At 66.0% G+C, this 19,432-nt stretch overlaps 1 protein-coding gene across 1 annotated transcript in view; it reads right to left on the reverse strand.

Annotated features, from left to right (window-relative positions):
- ARHGAP23 (Rho GTPase activating protein 23) overlaps nucleotides 1–19,432 on the reverse strand; it is a 33,614-nt gene that overhangs the window by 4,375 nt on the left and 9,807 nt on the right. Inside the window, exons 2-18 of the mRNA XM_063178790.1 lie at nucleotides 11,420–11,599; nucleotides 9,173–9,197; nucleotides 8,398–8,490; nucleotides 7,983–8,061; nucleotides 7,717–7,771; nucleotides 5,521–6,949; nucleotides 4,922–5,077; nucleotides 4,703–4,814; nucleotides 4,568–4,625; nucleotides 4,328–4,465; nucleotides 3,943–4,242; nucleotides 2,273–2,334; nucleotides 1,839–1,966; nucleotides 1,588–1,706; nucleotides 1,352–1,507; nucleotides 354–432; nucleotides 1–74 (exon numbers count right to left, since the gene is read on the reverse strand). Of these exons, the coding sequence (XP_063034860.1) occupies nucleotides 1–74; nucleotides 354–432; nucleotides 1,352–1,507; nucleotides 1,588–1,706; nucleotides 1,839–1,966; nucleotides 2,273–2,334; nucleotides 3,943–4,242; nucleotides 4,328–4,465; nucleotides 4,568–4,625; nucleotides 4,703–4,814; nucleotides 4,922–5,077; nucleotides 5,521–6,949; nucleotides 7,717–7,771; nucleotides 7,983–8,061; nucleotides 8,398–8,490; nucleotides 9,173–9,197; nucleotides 11,420–11,599 (3,243 nt within the window). The remainder of the gene's footprint in view (nucleotides 75–353; nucleotides 433–1,351; nucleotides 1,508–1,587; nucleotides 1,707–1,838; nucleotides 1,967–2,272; nucleotides 2,335–3,942; nucleotides 4,243–4,327; nucleotides 4,466–4,567; nucleotides 4,626–4,702; nucleotides 4,815–4,921; nucleotides 5,078–5,520; nucleotides 6,950–7,716; nucleotides 7,772–7,982; nucleotides 8,062–8,397; nucleotides 8,491–9,172; nucleotides 9,198–11,419; nucleotides 11,600–19,432) is intronic.

Here is a 19,432-nt window from a genome sequence, read left to right on the forward strand (position 1 = left end):
CAGCTTCCGCAGCGTCCTCATCCTCTCGCTGGCATCTTCGATCCGGTTGGCTTCAATAAAGTCATTGTATTTATCTGAAAGTGGCACATGAGGGTGTCAGAGCAGGGTGGAGGGGACAGGCCACCACCCCCCCAGAGTCAGGGACCCCTGGATGAACCCTCTGGAGATACTGGGGAAGGGTCTCAATGCTGGTCCCACTGCAGGGCAAGGAGGGACAAGGACAAGTGGCCTTGGTGACAGGGGGCCTGCATTGTCCCCTGCCATGGCTGGCTGTGTCGCTGGGTGTGGGAACCTGTCCCCAACACGGGGGATGGGGTTGGGGACTCTGGTGGCTCCTGGGGACAGGGACTCACCGTCGGTGAAGAGGGGCTCAGGCAGCTTTCGGAAGAAGGATTTCAGGAGGCTGCTGATGACGTTCAGGTCCTGCCACCGCTGCGGGGGACAGAAAAGGCTGCTCAGAGTGACAGCCAGGGACACCGAGGGGACAGCGGGATGAAGTCCCCAAGCCAGGCACAGCCCCGGCGACAGAAGTGTCCCCAGGATGTCACCGGCAGTGCTGGCAGCGACCGCTAGGCGGCGCCACCACTCCAGGGGATGGAAACGGGAATGGAGGGGACAGGGACAGGGGACAGGGATAACGGGGACAGGGACAATGGGGACAGGGACAGTGGGGACAGGGATAACGGGGACAGGGACAATGGGGACAGGGACAATGGGGACAGGGATAACGGGGACAGGGACAATGGGGACAGGGACAGGGGACAGGGATAACGGGGACAGGGACAATGGGGACAGGGACAGTGGGGACAGGGATAACGGGGACAGGGACAGTGGGGACAGGGACAGTGGGGACAGGGACAACGGGACAGGGATAATGGGAACAGAGATGGTGGGATAGGGATAATCATACAGGAATGATGGGGACAGGGATAATGGAGACAAGGATGATGATGGGGCCAGGGATGACACTGACAAGACTGGGATAATGGGGACAAGGATGATGACAGAAAGAATGATAATGATGGGGATAAGGATGATGCCAGAGACAGGGATGATGGGACAGGATGATGACGGGGACAAGGATGTTGATGGGGACAGGGGTGATGACAGGAACATGGATGATAACAAGGACAGGGATGATGATGGGGACAGGCATGATGAGGACAGGGATGGTGGGGACAAGGATGTTGATGGGGACAGAATTGATGATGGGACAAGGATGATGACAGGAACATGGATGATAACAAGGACAGGGATGATGACACAGACCAGGAGAGCATTCCAGAGGCATGATAGGGATGGGGAGCGGGATGGGGCCAGGCATGGGGACAGTCACCTGCCCTGCCCTCACCTCGTCCTGCAGGTTGATCTCGGTGGCTCCCTTGTTGAGCTGCTCCTGCAGGCTGGACACCACCGCGTTGTTGCCGGGCACGCGGTAGATGCCCATGTACTCCAGCCCCCGGTCCTCCACCACCTTGCAGCACGCTTCCACGATCAGGGGCACGTTCTGCAGGGACAGGGATGGGCTCAGGGCGTGCCAGGCCTGTGCAGAGTCCCCGAGGGCTGGCAGTGGTGGCACAGCCCTACCTTGTTGTCCGGGGCAGGCTGACAATCCTCCAGCCTCACACCAAAGGCGCGTGGAGCAGATTTCTTGTTCTTCTTCATGATGTTGATGCCCCACGGGGCTTTTTGGGAGCTGCTTTCATCTGGGGTGGGGGGAAAAACCCACAGGATCACTTGGGGTAAATGGGACGAGCAGCCCGGTGGGGATAAGCACCACAGCAGCCCTGGGCGACACAAAGCACCCTGGGTTTGTCACTTTGGGGTGTCCCACGTACCTTTCGTGACAGCCGCGTCCTGCCGGGGGGACCGGGGCGCGCTGGTTCCCGTCTGCTTCAGGAACTCGGCTCGGATCCCCAGCCCACGAGGGCCCTTGGGTGACGAGTCGGGCTTGGCGCCCGCAGGGCTGCAGGTAGAGCGGGGAGGGCTCAGGTGGGGCACGGCCAGGGGCACCAGCCCAGCACAAAACCTCCCTGTGAGCATTGCCAGCACCACTCCCAGGCTCCCCAGCATCCTACAGAGAGCCTGGGCAGCACCGGGCTGCTCCAACCCTCATTACAAGTGCCAGGTGCCGCTCTGGCTGACCCCAGGCCACGCCGGGCGCGGGCGGCTCTTCCATCACTGCCCCATCCAGGGAGCCGCCGGCTTTGCTCCGTCACACCCGGGTGACCAACGCCCCGGGGCTCTCGGTGCCCACCACCCCGGTCCGTACCTCACTTTCCGGTAGTCGTTTAACTTCTTGCTGATAAGGGCTTGGCTGGCAAAACCGGGGTCCTGGGGAGGCAGAGAGAAGAGGGGAAGGGAGAGCTTGAGCAGCGCGTCCACCGGACACCCCCGGGCAAGTGCACACTGTGCCGGGTGCCGGGCAGGGCCGGGCAGCACCAGGCAAGGGCAGCACCAGGTCCCCGCTGCCCCGGGACAGCCCCGCTGCTGTCCATTGCTCCAGGCCACGGACTGGGGTCCGAGCTGGACACAGGTGTGTCCTTCCACAGCACGCACAACTCCGCCGACCTGCGCCGACCATGCACACCTCTGCCTGCACTGTACAGCCCCCATGGGCACGGAGCCATCCCTAAAGGATGCTCCCCACAGCACCACAGTGCCGGATCTGCCCATACAACTCTGGATGTTCCAACCTTGGAGCACTGGTTCTGACTCAGCAGCACCATCCAGTTCTAACCCAGCAGCACTGCCCGCTTCTGATTCAGCAGGAGCTCCAACCCAGCAGCACTGTCTGGTTCTAAACAACAGCAGCACTGTCCGGTTCCGGCCCAGCAGCACCATCCAGTTCCGACCCGGCAGCACCATCCAGGTCCAATACTTGGAGCACCATCTGGATCCAATCCAGCAGCACCATCCAGTTCCAGCCCAACAGCACCATTCGGTTCTGACCCAGCAGCACTGTCTGGTTCTAACCAGACACTTCCATCCTTGGAGCACCATCCAACCCAGTAGCACTGTCCAGTTCTGACCCGGCAGCACCATCTGGTTCTGACCTGGCAGCACCGTCCCCGCCGAGCCCCCTGTGCCCTCCGGCACGGGGCTGTACCACAGACAGCCAGACCGCTCCGAGCTCAACGCACCCTCCAGGGCCGGAGCCTGCCACAAGCCAGCGTGACCACAGCCACCAAACCGAGTCACTGAGCCACCGTGACACCACAACACTGCAGCCAGGCCAGTGCCAGCACGGCCATCCCAGGGATCCACCACTGGAACCCCGGGGCAGCTCTGCCCGTCTCACACCCGAGCAACCTCACACAGACACTGCTGCCCAGGGAGGGCTCAGCCTCAGCAGCACCACACGGGCACCGTGCCCCTCTCTCCATGAACAGAGCCACGTCAAACCAGGCAGAGCCACGTCAAACCACGGCAGGTGACACCAAGGACAGGACACGCCAGGGCAGGGACATCACACTGTGGCAGGGACACATCATACCCCGGCACAGCCACGTCACACCATGGCACAGCCACATCACACCTCACCAAAGCCAGGCCACACCCTGGCAGAGGCAGGTCACACCACGGCACAGCCATGTCACACCTCACCAAGGCCAGGCCACACCCTGGCAGAACCACACCAGACCTCGGCAGAGCCACGCAGGCTCCTCTGCCACCGCACAACCAAACACCGACACGGCAGATGCGGCGCCAGCCCTGCCTGCAGAGCCACGGCCCCTCTGTTGAGCATCCCGCGCACCCTGCCCCACTGAGGCCACGGGGCCATGCTCTTCTTGGGAGCCACGAGCCCCCATGCACCCCTGGGAGCACGGCGCGGGCCTGGCTGTGGCCTGGGGAAGCAGCACAAGGCAAAGAGCCGGAGAGAGCCGAGGCGGTTAGTGCCGGGAGAGCCAGAGGCAGCCGGGAGCCCCATGTGGCTCTCACCTCGCCCTCAGCCTTGCTGTTCTCCCTGATGACTTTGATCCAGGCCAGCATGTCTTCCCGATCCTCTGCCTGAAAGAGATATTCACAGAAGTCAGCGGTCGTCAGGCGGAAGACGTGCTTCCTCTTGGTCTCGCTGTAGGAGATGTCCACCAGGCACGCTTGGATGCTGATCGGCGGCTCCTCCTCACCTGGGGCTGGGGCGCAGGTCACCGCCTCCCGCCTGTCCTTGCACAGGTACAGCGAGTGGGTGCGCAGCACGGCGAAGACGCGCTTCCACTGCCGGATGCCTCCCCCGACCTTCTGCGGGGAGAAGGGATGGAGCGCCGGCCTCAGGGAGCGGCCCGCGGGGCCACGGGGCTCCGGGCTGGGGGCAGAGCCCGCCTACCTTCCCCTTTTTGGTGAGGATCTGCTTGCAGTGGAGCCAGCCCTCCTTCCTCACGGCGCTGAACGGCACGTCCGAGAGGTCGGAGGTTGAGTGTCTTTTGGAACGGGCGTCTTCCGACGTGCCCAGGCTGTCCAGAGACTGCGAGGGGCAGGAGGGAGGTGTTCGGTGAGGCCATGGGCACCCCCTGCTCCGCCAGGGAACCCCCCGTGGTTTTAGGGCAGCCCCCAGCGCGGCACTCACCCCGTCGGTGAAGAAGCTCCTCAGCATGCGGAGGCTGGGAACACGGCTGGGCATCCTCCTGGGGGGAGAGAGCCCCCGTCAGCGGGAGGGGTGGGAGCTGGGGGCGGTGGGAGTGGGAAGGGGCTCCAGCCCTACCTTAGGATCTTCCCCTCGTCCCGAAATGCATTCAGACCGTCGTCGCAGGACTTGGAGCGCTCGGTGGTGATGGCCAGCAGGTAGGAGGAGCGGCGGCCGGCCTTGATGCTGCCTGCGGTGGGGAAGGGGCAAACCCGCTCTGCTCAGCCTGGGGGTGCCTGGGGTGGGGGCTGCTCCCCCCCGAGGTTCCCAGGGCGGTGCCCCCTCCCCAGCACTTACTGCAGTCCTGGGAGTAGTGCCGGGACAGGGCAAAGGCGAAGGTGGGCGACGCGGGGCTGGTGGCCATGGCGGGCGCCGAGTTCATGGCACTGGACACCACCGAGGAGGCCGGGACGTGCTTGGCCTTCAGGTCGATGCTGGGGCTGGTGGGTTCATCTGTGAGGGGGGTGGGCACTGTCAGAGGGGGGGTTGGGACAGGGGAACGCCCCGTCCCCACCTCAGAGCAGGGCAGGAACGTGCAGGGCTCCAGTTCACACCAGTGAGGGGCACCAGCAGCTGGGCAGGGGGTGCAGAATGAGACGGAGGGCTGATGGTGCTCAAACCCAAACTGTGGCACCCTATCACCAACCCCAGGCCTGCTTGGGGACAGAAAATCCAGAGGGGCGCAGGACACTGTGGGGTGTGGGATACTGTGGGGTGTGGGGCACTATGGGTGCAGGACACTGTGGGGTGCCAGGCATTGAAGGCACTGCTGGCCCTTCCCATCTCCACGCTGGCCACAGATGGATGCTCTGGACTCATGATCCCCAAACGTGCCCTCCCTGGCACAGGACCTCCTAAATCCCTTCCCAGAGGTGACCAGCGAGCCCTGCACTCACCGATGAAGGGGATGGACGCCAGCGAGTCCTCGGGGGCCGCCAGGGGAGCCACTCGCCGGCCCGGCCGCTCGCTGCCCGGCCTGTCCCCTCTGCCCGCGGCCCCGGCGGGGTCACAAATGTCCGTGTCCTTCACCCCCTCGGGGAACACAAAGTTCATCTGCCGCAGCGGCGCGGGCACCTTGCGGCCCGTGGGCGGCTTCTGCCGCAGCACCACCTCCTCCCGGCGCTCGTCCGGCTGCTCGGGCACACGGCCGCCCTCCGGCCGCGGCTCCCGGGGCGCGCTGGGCACGGCCGGAGCGGCCGCTGGGGGGCTGGCGGGGCTGACCACGCTGTCCCTGAGCGGGGCCACGGCCCGCTGCGCGATGCTGAAGGTGGGCAGCCCCCCGAAGGCGGGGTCGCGGCAGGACAGGGCGTGCAGCAGCCCCGTGCGGCGCTGGAAGGACGGGCTGTAGCTGCGGTAGCCGATGTAGCCCGAGTCATCCGCGCTCGGCAGGTTGGGCTGCGACGGGTGCTTCTGCACCGGCTCCCGCGATGAGGAGGAGGAGGAGGAGGAAGCAGCAAAGGAGCCGGGCGGGATGGGCTGCCCGGCGGCGGCGGTGGCAGCGACAGCGGCCCGGCAGAGCCTCTCGGGCGGCCACGCGGAGCGGTCGAGGTGCGAGGCCAGCAGCGCGCCGGGCTCCAGCGCCTCCATGGAGCGCCCGTACCTGCCCAGGTAGTGGTCGGAGCGGGCGCGGGGGGCCCAGGCCTCGCGGCTGGGCTGCAGCAGGGTGTCGTGCGAGGCGCTGTGGGGCCAGCCGCGCGGGGCCGCGGGCCCGGAGCCGCCCAGGCGGTCGTGGGACACGCTGCGGTAGCGGGGCATGGCGTGCCGCCGCTCCTCCGAGGCGCTGCGCCGCGGCTCCTGGCTGCAGAACCAGCGCGACAGCGCCTGCTGGCACTCCTGGCGGCCAGGCACACGCTGGGCACCCGACACATCCCGGGGCGGCCGCCCCGTGCCCTCCTTGAAGCCGCAGTGAGTCCGGTGCTCCGGGAGGTGCTTGGGGACGCCGTAGCAGGAGGCGCTGGCAGGGGACATCCCATAGCGGTCGGGCGCGGAGGGTGCGGCACTGGCGGGGCAGGCGGGGCGGGAGAAGGAGCCGGGGTGCCCGTGGGGTGCGGCGGGGCGCGGGGCGGGACCCCCGGGCTGCGGCTCCTCGGGGCGGTGCGCGGGGCTGCCGCCGGGCTCGCTGCGGGCGCCCAGCGGGGACGAGGGACCGGCGGTGGCCGAGCGGGGGGCGCGGGGGTCCGGCGGCTGGCCCGGGGCGGGCTCGGCACCCCGGGCCTGGAAGGGGTACGTTTTCCGCGGGTAGCAGATGGGAGGGGGCTCGGGGATGCTCTGAGCCCCCCCGGAGTACGGCTCGTTGCCCTTCAGGTAGGCGTCCTGGGAATAGGCCTGGGCAGGGGGGGACAGCGGTCAGGGAGGGGGGACAGGGTCACAATCCTCCACATTCCCACTGTAGGGATGCTCTCTGCATCCCCCAACCCCTGAGCAAGCCTCCCGTGGGGTCAGCTGGGCTCGATGCAGCCCCCCACACCCATCCCGCTTTCCCACAGGGTCCCCCCGGCTCTGAGCAGCGCTGGCAGCAGTGGCAGCCCTTCCTCTGTCCCCTCCCCTCCTTCCTAAAATACCCCGGCACGACAATTCCCACTCACAGCCATCCCAGCTCACTTTTCACGTGGCCCTGACTCCACACCAGGGGACCCCCGGAGCTCAGAGCAGGCACAGGTGGGGACCACCCTGTAAAACCCCCCAGCCCTATGGGAAGGGGTCCCCCAGGCTGGGGACAAGCAGTGAGTGACTCAAAAAGCCACCGGATATCCAAGCTGGGATGGGAGAGGCATCAGGAGGAGCCCCAAACTCAGGCCATGCTGCCAGGACCACTGTCACCCCCAGATGCTGGCGCACCCATGGCAGAGACACTTGAGGGAGGGGGTCCAAGAATAAGTCAGGCCTCGAAACCTCGGACAATTCATCCTCCAGCTGTGCCTGAGGGTGCTCCCCCAAAATCACATGGCCCATCTGCCCTCTTCCTGCCCCAGTACCCCCAGTTCTGCACCCGTTGCTCCTCCAGGGATGCTGGGGGACCCCTGTCCCCAAGTGTCCCCAGGCGTCCCCAAGTGTCCCTAAGTGTCCCCAAGGCACCTGCCCAGCAAACTCACCAGCTGGAGGATGTCCTCGTCCTTGGGCATGATGGAGAGCTCCAGCACATCGTCACTGTGGGACAGGGGACAGAGAGGTCAGTCCCACCTGTCCCCAAGCTCACACCTGGCTGGATCCCCCACCATATGAATGTCCTTGTCCCCACACAATGGTGACTGTCCCTGGTCACCCAAGTGCCTCAGGGCCCCTGTCATCCCAGTGGCACCCAGAGCCTGCTGTGACGTGTCCCCACGCTGTCACCTCCCCTCCCAGGAAGGGCGCTCACCTGTTCTGGATCAGGGCGATCACCTGCGAGTAGGTTTTCCCAATGATGCTCTCCCCGTTCACCTTGACCAGCCGGTCACCTGCAGAGCCCGGGAAGGGGACAGTGTCACCACGAGGGAGTGGTGGCACCTGGATGTCCCCACGGTCACCCAGGGCAGGGTTTGAGCAGAGTTTTTACCGGATCCCACGTGGCAAAGGGAGCAAAGGGGGACCCCAAACCCCGGAGACCCCCCGGGGACCCCAAGGCTGCTCTGAGCACCCCAAGACCAGAGCAAGCAGAGCGCTCTCAGAAACAGAGGAAAGAGGTAGAAAAGAGCAGGAACGCCAGAAAAAGAGCAGAATAAGCAAGAAATTCCCGGGCAGAGGCGGAGCATTCCCGGGATCCCGCGAGCAGCCGGGAGCCGCCCCCGGCTCACCCGTGCGCAGCCCCGCCTGGTGCGCCGGCCCGTCCTCCCGCACGTTCTTCACGAAGATCGTGTCCATGGGCTCCAGGCGGCTCCGGGCGGGACCTGCTCCGCGGGGACAGCGTGTCAGGGAGCTGCCGCCACAGTCAGCACCCTCCCGAGGCGGGGGGGTCACCTCCTGTCCCTCCCCAGTCACCTCCTGTCCTGTCCTGCCCCGGACCCCCGGCCCCGCCACCCGCGAGAGCCGAAGCCACCGGGCGCTGCCAGGCGGGCGCGGTGCCCACAGGGGATCCCAAATCCCCCCCGGAGCGAGGTCGGGGCCCCCCAGCCCGGCTGGGTACCGGGAGCCAGGTCTGGCACCGCTGCCCGGGCAGCGCGGCCCCGGCGCCGTGTCACCGCGCCAGCGCCGATCCGTTCTGACACCTTCACATTCGCTCACGTCACCCTGAGCCTCCGGGAGGGGACAGCGGCGCCGTGTCCCTGTCCCCAAACACCCCGCGCTGGCCCGGGGCCAGTGCTGGCCACGCCACAGCCCCTCCGGGTGTGACATCCCGCAAAGCTCCCGGGGGCTGGGGACACCGAGCACATCGCCGGTGCCAGGAGCCACCAAACTGCCACCAAAGCCCCGCGTGGCTTCACCGCCAGCTGATATTTAGTGCTGTGGTGACAACAGCAAAAAGCGCTGCGAGCTGTGACAACTGCGTCACCCCCCTCTCCCCTGTGCCACCCTTTGCCACCCTGTGCCACCCTGTGCCGCTGTCCCCAGGGTCCCCACGCCAATGCTCACCTGCTCGGTTCCCATTCTCCTCCTCCTGCCAAAAACAAAAAGAGAAAAGCATTGATTTGGTGGCGGGGCCGTGACGAGGGGACCGGGAGGGGACAGGGGGTGGCAGCGCCGTCCCTCTGCCCTCCGCCACCCCCGGCTAAAATTACCGCCTGACACCGGATCCGCGGGACCCGCGCAGCCCCCCGCACCCAGCTGCCAGTGTGGGGCCGGGTTTGGGGCAGGGCAGCGGGAAGGGGCCCTGCCAGCCCTGGGGTGGCATCTCACCCTTCACCCCGGGCCATCGGGGAGAGCCCAACCCCTGCCGTGGGGTTCCAGGAGAAGGATCCGTCCCATCCTGGATGAGTCCTCATCCCTGCCCATCCCTGCAGGGGCTGCCAGGGCTGCAGTGGGCACTGATCTGTGCCGGGGGGTGGGAATCGTGCCAAATCCCCCCCCTTTTAACCCAAATCCCCCGTGGGGAGCCTCAGCAGAGCCACACTGCCCGGGCAGGGGGTGCCAGGTTGGGGTGGGGCACAGGGTGGGTCTCAGGTCCCCCCAAGGAGGGGTCTGGGGACCTGGAAGGGAAATTCTCATTTTCCATGCCCTGCTAGCAGCACAGGCCTGGCCACAGCCCCCAGCCGGTGGGGGACACAGCCCTGGTGTCCCCAAGGTGCCAGGGCCACCCAGAGGGTGCCAGGAGGGCACCAGCGTGCGACATTGCCGGCGACAAGGAGCAGCACCTGCCCCGCTGCAGGTGCCCAAGGAACGGCCACATTCCACGGCCGCAGCGGGAGCGTGGGGCCACCGAGAGCCCCTGCGGGCACGGACTCAGCCCCTCCCTGCCCGTCCTCGTCCTGTGGCATCCCAGAGCCCTTCCCGGCCCCGAGGGCACCCCAGAGCCCTTCCCGGCCCCGAGGGCACCCCGGCGGCCCCGCTGCCAGCGCGATGAGCGCGGCGAGCACGGCTCCCTGTCCCCTCCCTGCTGAGTCAAGCCACCGAAACTCAGCCCCCGGAGCTGGCGGGGTGCCGGCCCCCGCGGCTGCTGCTGCTGCTGCTGCTGCTGCTGCTGAGCCGGCCCCACCGCGCCCTGCCCCGCCGGCGCTGCGCCGGCAGCTATTCCCAGCCTCTTCCCAAGCGCATCTCCGGCTCCCGGCGCTGATCCGGCTCCATCCCACGCGGCCCCGGGTGCTGCCGCCCGGGCAGGGCTCAGCCCGGTGCCCAGAAGGGCAGGAGCAACCTTTTGGAAGGCAGAGGAGTGGTGGGAGCGGGTTTGGAGGAGCTTCAGGCCGTTCCCATGACAAATCTCCCCAGCAGAGTCACGCTGGCCGCGCTCCGGGCGCAGGAAGGCAGGAAGGGGCTGGAGAGGCAGAGTGAGGAGCCTGGGAAATGCCGGAGGTGCTGGAGGATGGCGAGCGGGGATTCCGGCGAGTCGGTTCTCCCCACCCTGTGACTCACTTCCCACGGCACTTCCCTGTCTGCCAGCGCCCGGGCCGTGGGGCAGCTGTGGGGCTCCAGGGGTGATGGGATGGCCCAGGGATGTGCCCAGCCTGGAGCAGGGAAAGGGATGTGTGGGACGACACAGATCCCGGATTATCCTCCCTCATCATCCACAGGAAATGGGGAGAGAAGGGGGTTCTGAATTCCAGAATTCCAGGAGTTTGGAGCTGGTTCATGCCTCAGGGTGTGGAGGGCTCTCCATCCAGGCTGGAAGCAGCTGCTGCGGGGCTCCATGGGATCTCTCCATCCTCGAGAGAAAGGCACTGCCCAGATCGGGCTCAGAGGTGCCAAGCCAGGGCCGTGTCCTCCCAAAAGATGTCACCCAAAAGGGTGGGTGACCAAAACACAGATCCCAGGGCAGGTCCAGTTGGAAAATCCCTGCCAACAGTCAGGAAAGTGGGAACCAAAATTCCTCCAGCCCTGGTTGTCCCTGGGGGCTCTGAGGAGCCTTTTCCTGCCATTCCCAGCGATGCCGCAGCCGTTGTTGGGAGCCAAGGGCCATCCTCTCCATCCCCACAAACAATCCCACATCCCAAAACGCTCCGAGATGTCTCCTGAGGTGCTGCTTGCCCAGAGCTCATTTTCCAACAGCTCCAGCAGCCCCACGGTCTCCTCCATCCCAGGGTGGGATCCCCGTGGGGGGATGATCACCAGGAATCCCAACAGAGCAGGCGATGGATGCCGCACTCCTCTCCCCCTGCCCACCCCCAGCCCTCATCCTGCCCCCACCACCTCCCCCTGCAGCATCCCCAGGATGGAGCCCGGCCCTACCTTGGCCGAGTGCACGGCCGACTCCGGAGGGTACACGATGAAGTGGCGCAGGGTGAAGCCGAAGCCGCCCTGGGGGCTCTTGCGCAGCGCCACCGTCCTGGGCCCCACCCAGGGGAAGGAGCCCCCCTCGGGGGGCGCGTTGGCGTTCGGGGACGCCCCATCTCTCCGGGCCGGCGTCGGCTGCGGGGACAAGGACAAGGTGTCACCCCACGTGCTCCTGAGCCCCGTGATGGGGCTGAGCTCTGCCCAAAAGCTGCTCCGTTCCCAATCCCCCCAATCCCTAATCCCAGCCCCCCACCAGTGAATTCCAGCCCAACTCCTCCTGTGGGGCCTTTGAGAAGGAGATGAATGGAAAGGAAATCAAAATAAATGAGCAGTGCCTGGGGGTCTGGATGGGACCCAGGAGGGGAGATGAGGGGACGGGATGTGGCACTTGGGGACAAAAGGTCCCCGATGCCACAGCACAACCTCGGGCAAAGGCGGAAAGAGCCATCCAGGAGGTGGTGGGATGAGTGAGGCTTCCCAAAACGGGGCAGGGACCTGGCAGGGGACACTGCCCAGAGAAGTGCCAAGGGGATGTGGCTCCATCCCACAGCTCCCAGTGCCAGTGCTGGGACAGGGAATGGGGCTGTGGCACAGCCGGAGCAGCCACAGGCACCTCTCCTGGCACCAAGGAGCAGCCAGAGTGCCAACACCTGGGGTGAACTCCTGGGTTCCGAATTCCAGGAGCTTGGAGTTCAGGATGGATGGGTTTGGGAGGGCTCAGCACAGCCCCGATGAGGGCCGGGGCTGCTCCCCATGGCTGCACATCTGGCAGCACATCTGGCTGGGATGGGAGCAGCTCCAGGGCCGAGGGGAGCAGAAGGCACTGTCTGATGTCCTGGCACCACCCAGCTCTGCCAAATCCAGGGAAATTGGGGATGTGGGAGCGGGAGGGACAGGCAGGGATCCAGAGGATCCACAGGGACCCTGCCCAAGCCCTGGCTCCTTCCCCGCTGCCGGAGTCAGCCCGTGCTGGGATGAGGGTGTTAAAATTCAGGGGCTGTCTGGGTGGAAGCGATGGCTGGGAGGGGACGGGGACAAGGGACACAAAGGGACAAGGCACAAAAAGCCTTTGTGTGTGCCTGTGCTGAGTGGGCCTTTTCGCTGCCGGTGGGGAGATCAGACGCAGGGCCGGGCTGTGCCCGCTGTCCAGCACGTCCTGCACGGAGACCCCGGTGCCCACGGGGCTCTTGTCCCCCTGAGAACGGGGTCCCTGTGCCGAGCACACACCTCTGCCACCGCCCTGACCCCCTCCAAAAATCGGCTGCCCCCAAAACCACACAGAACCACCACGGGAGAGCCACAAAACCCCTCTGCCGGCACCACAACGCCTCCCACCCCACCAATCCCAGAGGGTGATCCCAGCCCAGCTGGCACCGGGCGCCCCCCGCTCCCGGGGGACCCCATCCCGCGGCCCCGGGGCCGGCAGCATCCCGGCGGCGCCCGGCCCATCTGCGCCCTCCTTTGTGCCGGCCCCGGCTCGCCGGATTATTTTTAAGCTGACAGCTGAATGTGCCCCGCTGACGGTAACCGGCACGGACAGGCCCGGCAGCAGCGAGGGCTGCCGACACCAACGGCCCGCGGCGACAGGGACGTGTCCCCGTGTCACGGCCGTGCGGGCGGCTCCAGCTCAGGGACGTGTCCCCAGGTGTGAGGTGACCGTCCTGCCTGGCTGCTGTGCCTCAGTTTCCCTCTCCACCACCCGGATTTGGAGGTTTTTTTGGCGTTGAAGCTTGCGGTTGTGGCCTTGGGCAGCCACCCAGTGCTGGCTGAGATGCTCCAGCTCCCCCAGACACTTTGTCACCTCAGCCGTTTGTCCTCAGAGCTCTGTCCCTCCTCCCAAATTTCTGGCTCGGTTTTAGCCTCACCCCGGTGGTTCCCGCCGTGCTCCCCCAGATGTATCCTCATGCCAACAGCCCCAAATCCCCCTTCCCATGAGTGCTGCAGGGATGGGGCAACCCCTTGATCACCCAGACCCCCCAGCTGGGTCACCCCAATCCCTATGAGCCCCTCCACCCCCCAGCACAGGTCCTGTGCCCCACGTCACTGAGCCACCCCCGTGGGGACACAGTGGGGCCAGGTCCCTCCTGCCAGTGTCCCCCTCCTGTCCAACAGAGCAGCGCTGTCCCCCCACCCGGGGCTCAGCATTTGTCCCCAGCCCGGACACGGCGCAGCAGGAGCAGGACGCGGGAGCCGGACCCTGCCCGGGCACAGGAGGGGACCAAGGGGACACCCCGGCGGCCACGGGGGCGCTGTGACAGACCCCCACCCCCTCCCGAGACCCCCACCCGCCCTCCCCGACCCCGCCGCGCTCCCCGGCTCTCACCCGGCGGCACCGCTCGGCTCTCGGCGCGGGCCCGGGGGGCTCGGCGGCGGCGGCGTGGCGGCGCAGGCTGCTCAGCCAGATGCAGCGGGGCTCTGGGGAGCTGCAGTCCACCCCCACGGGCCGCTCCAGGCGCCAGCCCCTCCCGGAGCGCTCCACGCTCCACAGCCGCTTGGGGCTGGGGGCCGGGGGCGGCCGGCAGCGCCCCCGCAGCGCCCGCCGCGACCCCCGCGCCGCGACCCCCGCGCTCTCCTGCACCATCCCGGCGGCGCTCGGGGCTCTCAGCCCGGGCTCGGGACCCCCATGGGGGCGGCAGCCGCCCCTCCCGGAGCCGGCGGGCCCGAGGAGCCGCCTCTCGCTCGCTCGCTCAGCCCCCACCCAGGCACAGCCACCCCCGGCCCCGGATGGAGCGAGGGAGGGAGGGAAGGGAGGGAGGGATGGAAAGAGGGAGGGATGGATGGAAGGATGGACGCGGGGAGGGCGGGCAGCACGGTCCCGGCTGCGGCTCCAGCTGCTGGCAGCGATCAGTGCCCAGCCCACCGCCCCCAGCCAGACCCCCGCCCCCAGCGCCCCCACCGGTGTCACTTTGCCAGGACTTTCCCTTTTTCCTTCTTTTTTCTTTTTTTTTTTCCCTCCTATTTTTTCCCTTTCATTTTTTTCCCTTTAATTTTTTTCCCTTCAATTTTTTCCCTTCTTTTTTATACTTTTTTTTCAATCCGCCCCCTTCTTCCTCCATCACCCCGGGCAGCATCCCACCCTCCCCGCTTCCTCCTCTCCCTCCTCCCGGCCCCTTCCTTCCTTCCTTTCCGCAGGGCACTGGGAGATGCCGGGGACACGGAGCGAGCTGCCACCCTCTGTCCCCACCGGGGAGAGCTGGGGGGGCTGCGGGACACCCCAGATCCCCTCTGTGTCCCCCCCTGGCAATTGGGAGTGGGGGGGACACGTGTCCTGCACCCCAAAGACCAAAATCCCCCAGAGGGGCAAAACAGCCCCATGAAGGCCAAAAATATAAATATCCCCACAGAGACACACACACTGCACCTCACGGCCCTCTCAGTGCCTGTGGCAAAAAGGAGACAAAAAAAATTTAAATATATATTAAAAAATTAAATCATTTTAAATTAAAAAAAAAAAAAACTATTTTAAAATTAAAAAAAAAAAAGCTCTAAGGACAATTCCTAGCTGGAATCAAACCAAGAGCACCCCCAGCCCCACCTCTCATTTTGGGGGATACCCAGGGGTGGCGGGTCCCCTGTTGTCCCCCAGGAGCAGCGACACCAGCACCCCCTGTGGCAGCCAATTTTGGGAGGAATTAGGAAAAGAGCGGAGCCGGCCCAGCTCGGTTTGGGGCGGGGGGCTGGCAGCGTCCCCCGGGCTGTCCCCTCCCGCCCTGCCTGTCCCTGTCCCTGTCCCCGTCCCCGCTCGAGGGGGTCCCGGCCGCATTCCTGCCGCGCTGGAGGCCACGCCGGGAAATGCCGGGCATTGCTGGCATTGCAGCCCCGCGGGCCCCGCCACGGGGGTGCCACACACCCGCCAGGTGGGCACAGCGAGGGGACACGGAGTGCGGGGACAGGGGACACGGAATGGGGGGACACGGGGATGGGGGGACACGGGGATGGGGGGACACGGAGTGCGGGGACAGGGGGATGTGGAATGTGGGGACACGGAATGTGGGGACAAGGGGACAGGGAATGTGGGGACACAAGGACACAATGCGGGGACACAGGGACATGCTGCGGTGGCCAGAATGTCCCCAGTGTCCCCTGCAGGTGACACGGATCTGCCCCAAAACAGCTCCAGCAGCCACCCCAGGCCAGCTGGGCAGCATGGCCTGGTGGCAGCCATGTCCCCAAGGACCCAAAGTGTGCCCAGGCACCCCTCTGCACACCCGGGGTGCCCTCCAAACCGGTACAGCCGTGACAAACCAGGATGGGGACACAAGGGAGCCAAACCATGCCAGCAGCACCCCCGGGGCCACCACAGTGTCACCAGGGTCCTGTGCCCAGGTCTGTCCCTGAGCCAGCCCGGGCCACCCCGGTGGCCTCGGCCCAGCCCGGGGACAGGCCCTGGCGTGACCCAGCTCGCTGAGCTGCCCGGCTGGAGCAGCCAGACCAGGCTGAGGGTGCAAACAGCCCCGGGGGGCTTCACTTCCCGGCTCAGGGGGGAAATCCAGCTGGGAATGGGGGGCTGGAGACACCCGGGGCTCCCGGGACAGCTGGGGACAACGGGAGCCACCGTGTCACTGCCCCCTGCCCCTTGTGGGTGCCACCCTGTCACCCCCTCAGCCCCTCGTGGGTGCCACCCTGTCACTGCCCCCTGCCCCTCGTGGGTGTCACCCTGTCACCCCCTCAGCCCCTCGTGGGTGCCACCCTGTCACTGCCCCCTGCCCCTCGTGGGTGCCACCCTGTCACTGCCCCCTGCCCCTCGTGGGTGTCACCCTGTCACCCCCTCAGCCCCTCGTGGTGGCACTGAGCTGCCCCAGCAGCCCGGAGGGGCCTGGGGAGGGGTCCCCAAGCCCTGGCGGGGGGACAGCGAGGGGACGGTCCCTGGGATTGCTCCCGCAGCCCAAAGCGGGAAAGGTCAGGCGGCGCTGGCGGGGGCAGATTCCACCCCGAGGAATGCGAGCGGCCTGGACGCCTTCCAGAACGTTCCGTTTGCACAGGAGTGTCCTAAATACGCTGCAAAGGGAGCACCCGGCATGCACAGGGACACCGACAGGGACACACGGACAGGGGGACGAAGACAAGGGGACACATAGATGGAGGGACACACGGACAGGGGGACACACGGACAGGGGGACACATGGACAGAGGGAGACATGGGCAGAGGAATACATGGACAGGGGGACACACAGGAACACACAGACAGGGACACACGGACAGAGGGACACATGGACAGGGGGACACACGGCCAGGGGGACACACAGCCACGGGGACACACGGCCCTGCTCCCCGTACTGAGGGATGCCCACATCTGACCCCGATGCCACCCCCCTGCCCCACCCGTGCCGCTCCTGGCCCGACCCCAGCCCGCCCCGAGCGCGGTGACATCGCGGGGCTGCAGGCGCCGGGCCCAGCTGGGGACATGTCACCAGCTGTCCCTGCCAGCGGCGCCATCGCCCTGGCACGCGGCGGGGATAACGTCACCCTTTGGGCAGGGACACAGCGACAGCGACAGTGACAGGGACACAGCGACAGCGACAGCAGCGCTGCCACCACCGCGGCCACACAGCCGCCCCCCTCCGGCCGCGCTTCTCCCGCACGGACCCAGCGGGGCCGGGGCGGGGGGGACACAACCACTAATCCCGCCCCCCCCCAGAAGGGCCAGCTGAGATTAGGGTCAGAAAAATGAGGTTTTAATAGGATTTGGGAGGAGGAGAAAGCCCTGCTGAGACAATAACCCATTTCCAGCCCTTTTATGGCAAAGCTGCGATGGGGAAAGGGGGTCGGGGGTCCCACACGCCCTCCCCGGGCTCCAGGCAGCGTTTGCGGGGGGATGCACCCCCAAAGAGAGCCGAGATCGATGCTCCCCTGCAGGAAAGGGGATGGGGATGCTCCGGCAGCGGGACCTGGACCGGGGAGGGGGTGAAGTGACAGCAGAACAGGGATGGGGACGGGTGACCACGCCGGGAGCATCCGGGCATCCCTCGGGCCCTGCCGCAGCCGCGGGGATTAGGGATCGGCAGGAGAAAGCATTTTAATTCTCTTTAACTCGAACCGGGGCTGAGGAGCTTTGCAGCTCAGCGGGGATTTCAGGGGGTGCTGGCCTGCAGCAGCCCCCGGGGTGCTCCGGGCCCCGGGAATGGCCCCACCCCAATCCCACACAGCTGGATCCCACTGGGAATGGGGGAAAGCAGGGTGGGAGCCCCGGGAGTGCAGGCACAGCCCAGGCGGGAGCAGCAGCGCTGGGAAAAGGAGGGAAAAGGAGGAAAAAGGAGGAAAAACCACCTCGGTGATGGAGAGAAAACCCCCAGGTGTCAGGTCCCAGCCTGGGCAGGATCCCTCAGGACGGATGCACCAGCCCCAGGAGGGTGGGAGTGCTGGGGTGACTCTCAGCTGATGCCAGAAGGGTTTGCTGCATCCACCAACCATCCCTGTGACATTCCTGGGTGTTAACGTGGGGAAGGAAATCCATCCATCCATCCATCCATCCATCCATCCATCCATCCATCCATCCATCCATCCATCCATCCTTCCTTCCCTGGACAGTGTCCCCTCCCCGGCCCACCCCAGGTGGCTCTGTCCTGTCACCAAACCCAGCACTGTCACTGTCCTGGCACTGTCACCCCGAGATGCCATCCCTGGACCCGCAGGGATCCCATTCCTGACACATCTGGAAGCAGCAGCTCCACTCGCCCGGTCAGGGGGTCCCTGCAGCCACATCCAGAGGAATTTGGGGACCCCAGAGCCTCATCCCCTTTCCCGGTCTCTCCTGGTGCCCACTGTGGCTCTCTGGACACATGGCACTGTCCCTGCTGGTCCCCATGGCTGCTGGCATCCCTGGTGGCATCCCTGGGCTGCAATTGTTGGATTGTCCCTGTGAGCAGCCCTGCAGGTGTCACCAGCTGATGTCACTGCAGGTGTCACCAGCCGATGTCACCGCGTTGAAGTGACAGCATCCACGCGGACCCTCCCCGTCACATCTCCAGGGCAGGACACGGCTCCATCCCAACCCTCCCGAACCCCACGGGTGATGGGGACAAGGGACAGACCCACAGGGCTGTGGGACATCCACAGGACACATCCAGGACAGCCAGGGCCAGTTTTGGGGACACTTTAGGCAGCAAACGCCTCTCCACAGCACCATGCCCTGTCCAGCCCCACATCCCAGCCCTCCCAGCCCCTCATCCCTCCTGGACTGTGCCCACACCCAGTGCCAGCAGCCCCGAGGCAGGGACAAGGCCGGGGACACACCAGAGCCAGCACAAAGACGGGAACCACGGAGCCACCAAGGAGGAGTTTTCATCCCCCAGCCCGGGAGGAAGCGGGACCACCAAGGCCACGCTGGGGCTGCCTTCATCACCAGCTCCTCCTCCTCCTCCTCCTGTGCCCCATCCTACAATCGGCATTATCGGCAGCGGGCCCTAGAAAAGTAACAGGATTCCGTTTCCTGTTTTTCCCGTGCAAACCCGCAAATAGAAGCTGGCCTCATTAGGGCCGGTTTTTGGGTCTCTGTTTTTTTCAGCCGGGCTAACAATGAGCCATTTCCTCCGGCGGCTCCAGAGGCACCTTGCGTGGAAAACGCGACCCACGGGGGTCAGGGGGAGGCTGCAGCTCCTTCCAGCCCCTGCCCCCTCCAAGGATGGGGGGCCTGGGGTGGGGAAGCCCCCATGAGCCCCCCAGAGATGTGAGGGACACCCTTGGGGTGACGCCTGAGGGTTTGGGAGGGAGCACAAACCCCACAGCCCTCGCTGGACGGTGGAAATAAGGAGCCAAAAGAGGTCCTGGGTTTCCCCCTGGCCACAGCGAGGACAGGAGGTGGCTTTGGGGACACGGCTTTGGGGACACCGAGCTCCAGCAGCACCCAGCAGTGTTTTCCTGCAATTAGGAGCAGCCCAGCATTTTTCCTCATCCCACACGCGTCCGTGGCCGAACGTCCAGTCCACGTCCCCTCCCCGGCCGGGGACATCGATGTCCTGCCCCTGCTGC

Source organism: Melospiza melodia, chromosome 30 (genome assembly GCF_035770615.1).
Source record: "Melospiza melodia melodia isolate bMelMel2 chromosome 30, bMelMel2.pri, whole genome shotgun sequence".
Taxonomy (NCBI): domain Eukaryota; kingdom Metazoa; phylum Chordata; class Aves; order Passeriformes; family Passerellidae; genus Melospiza; species Melospiza melodia.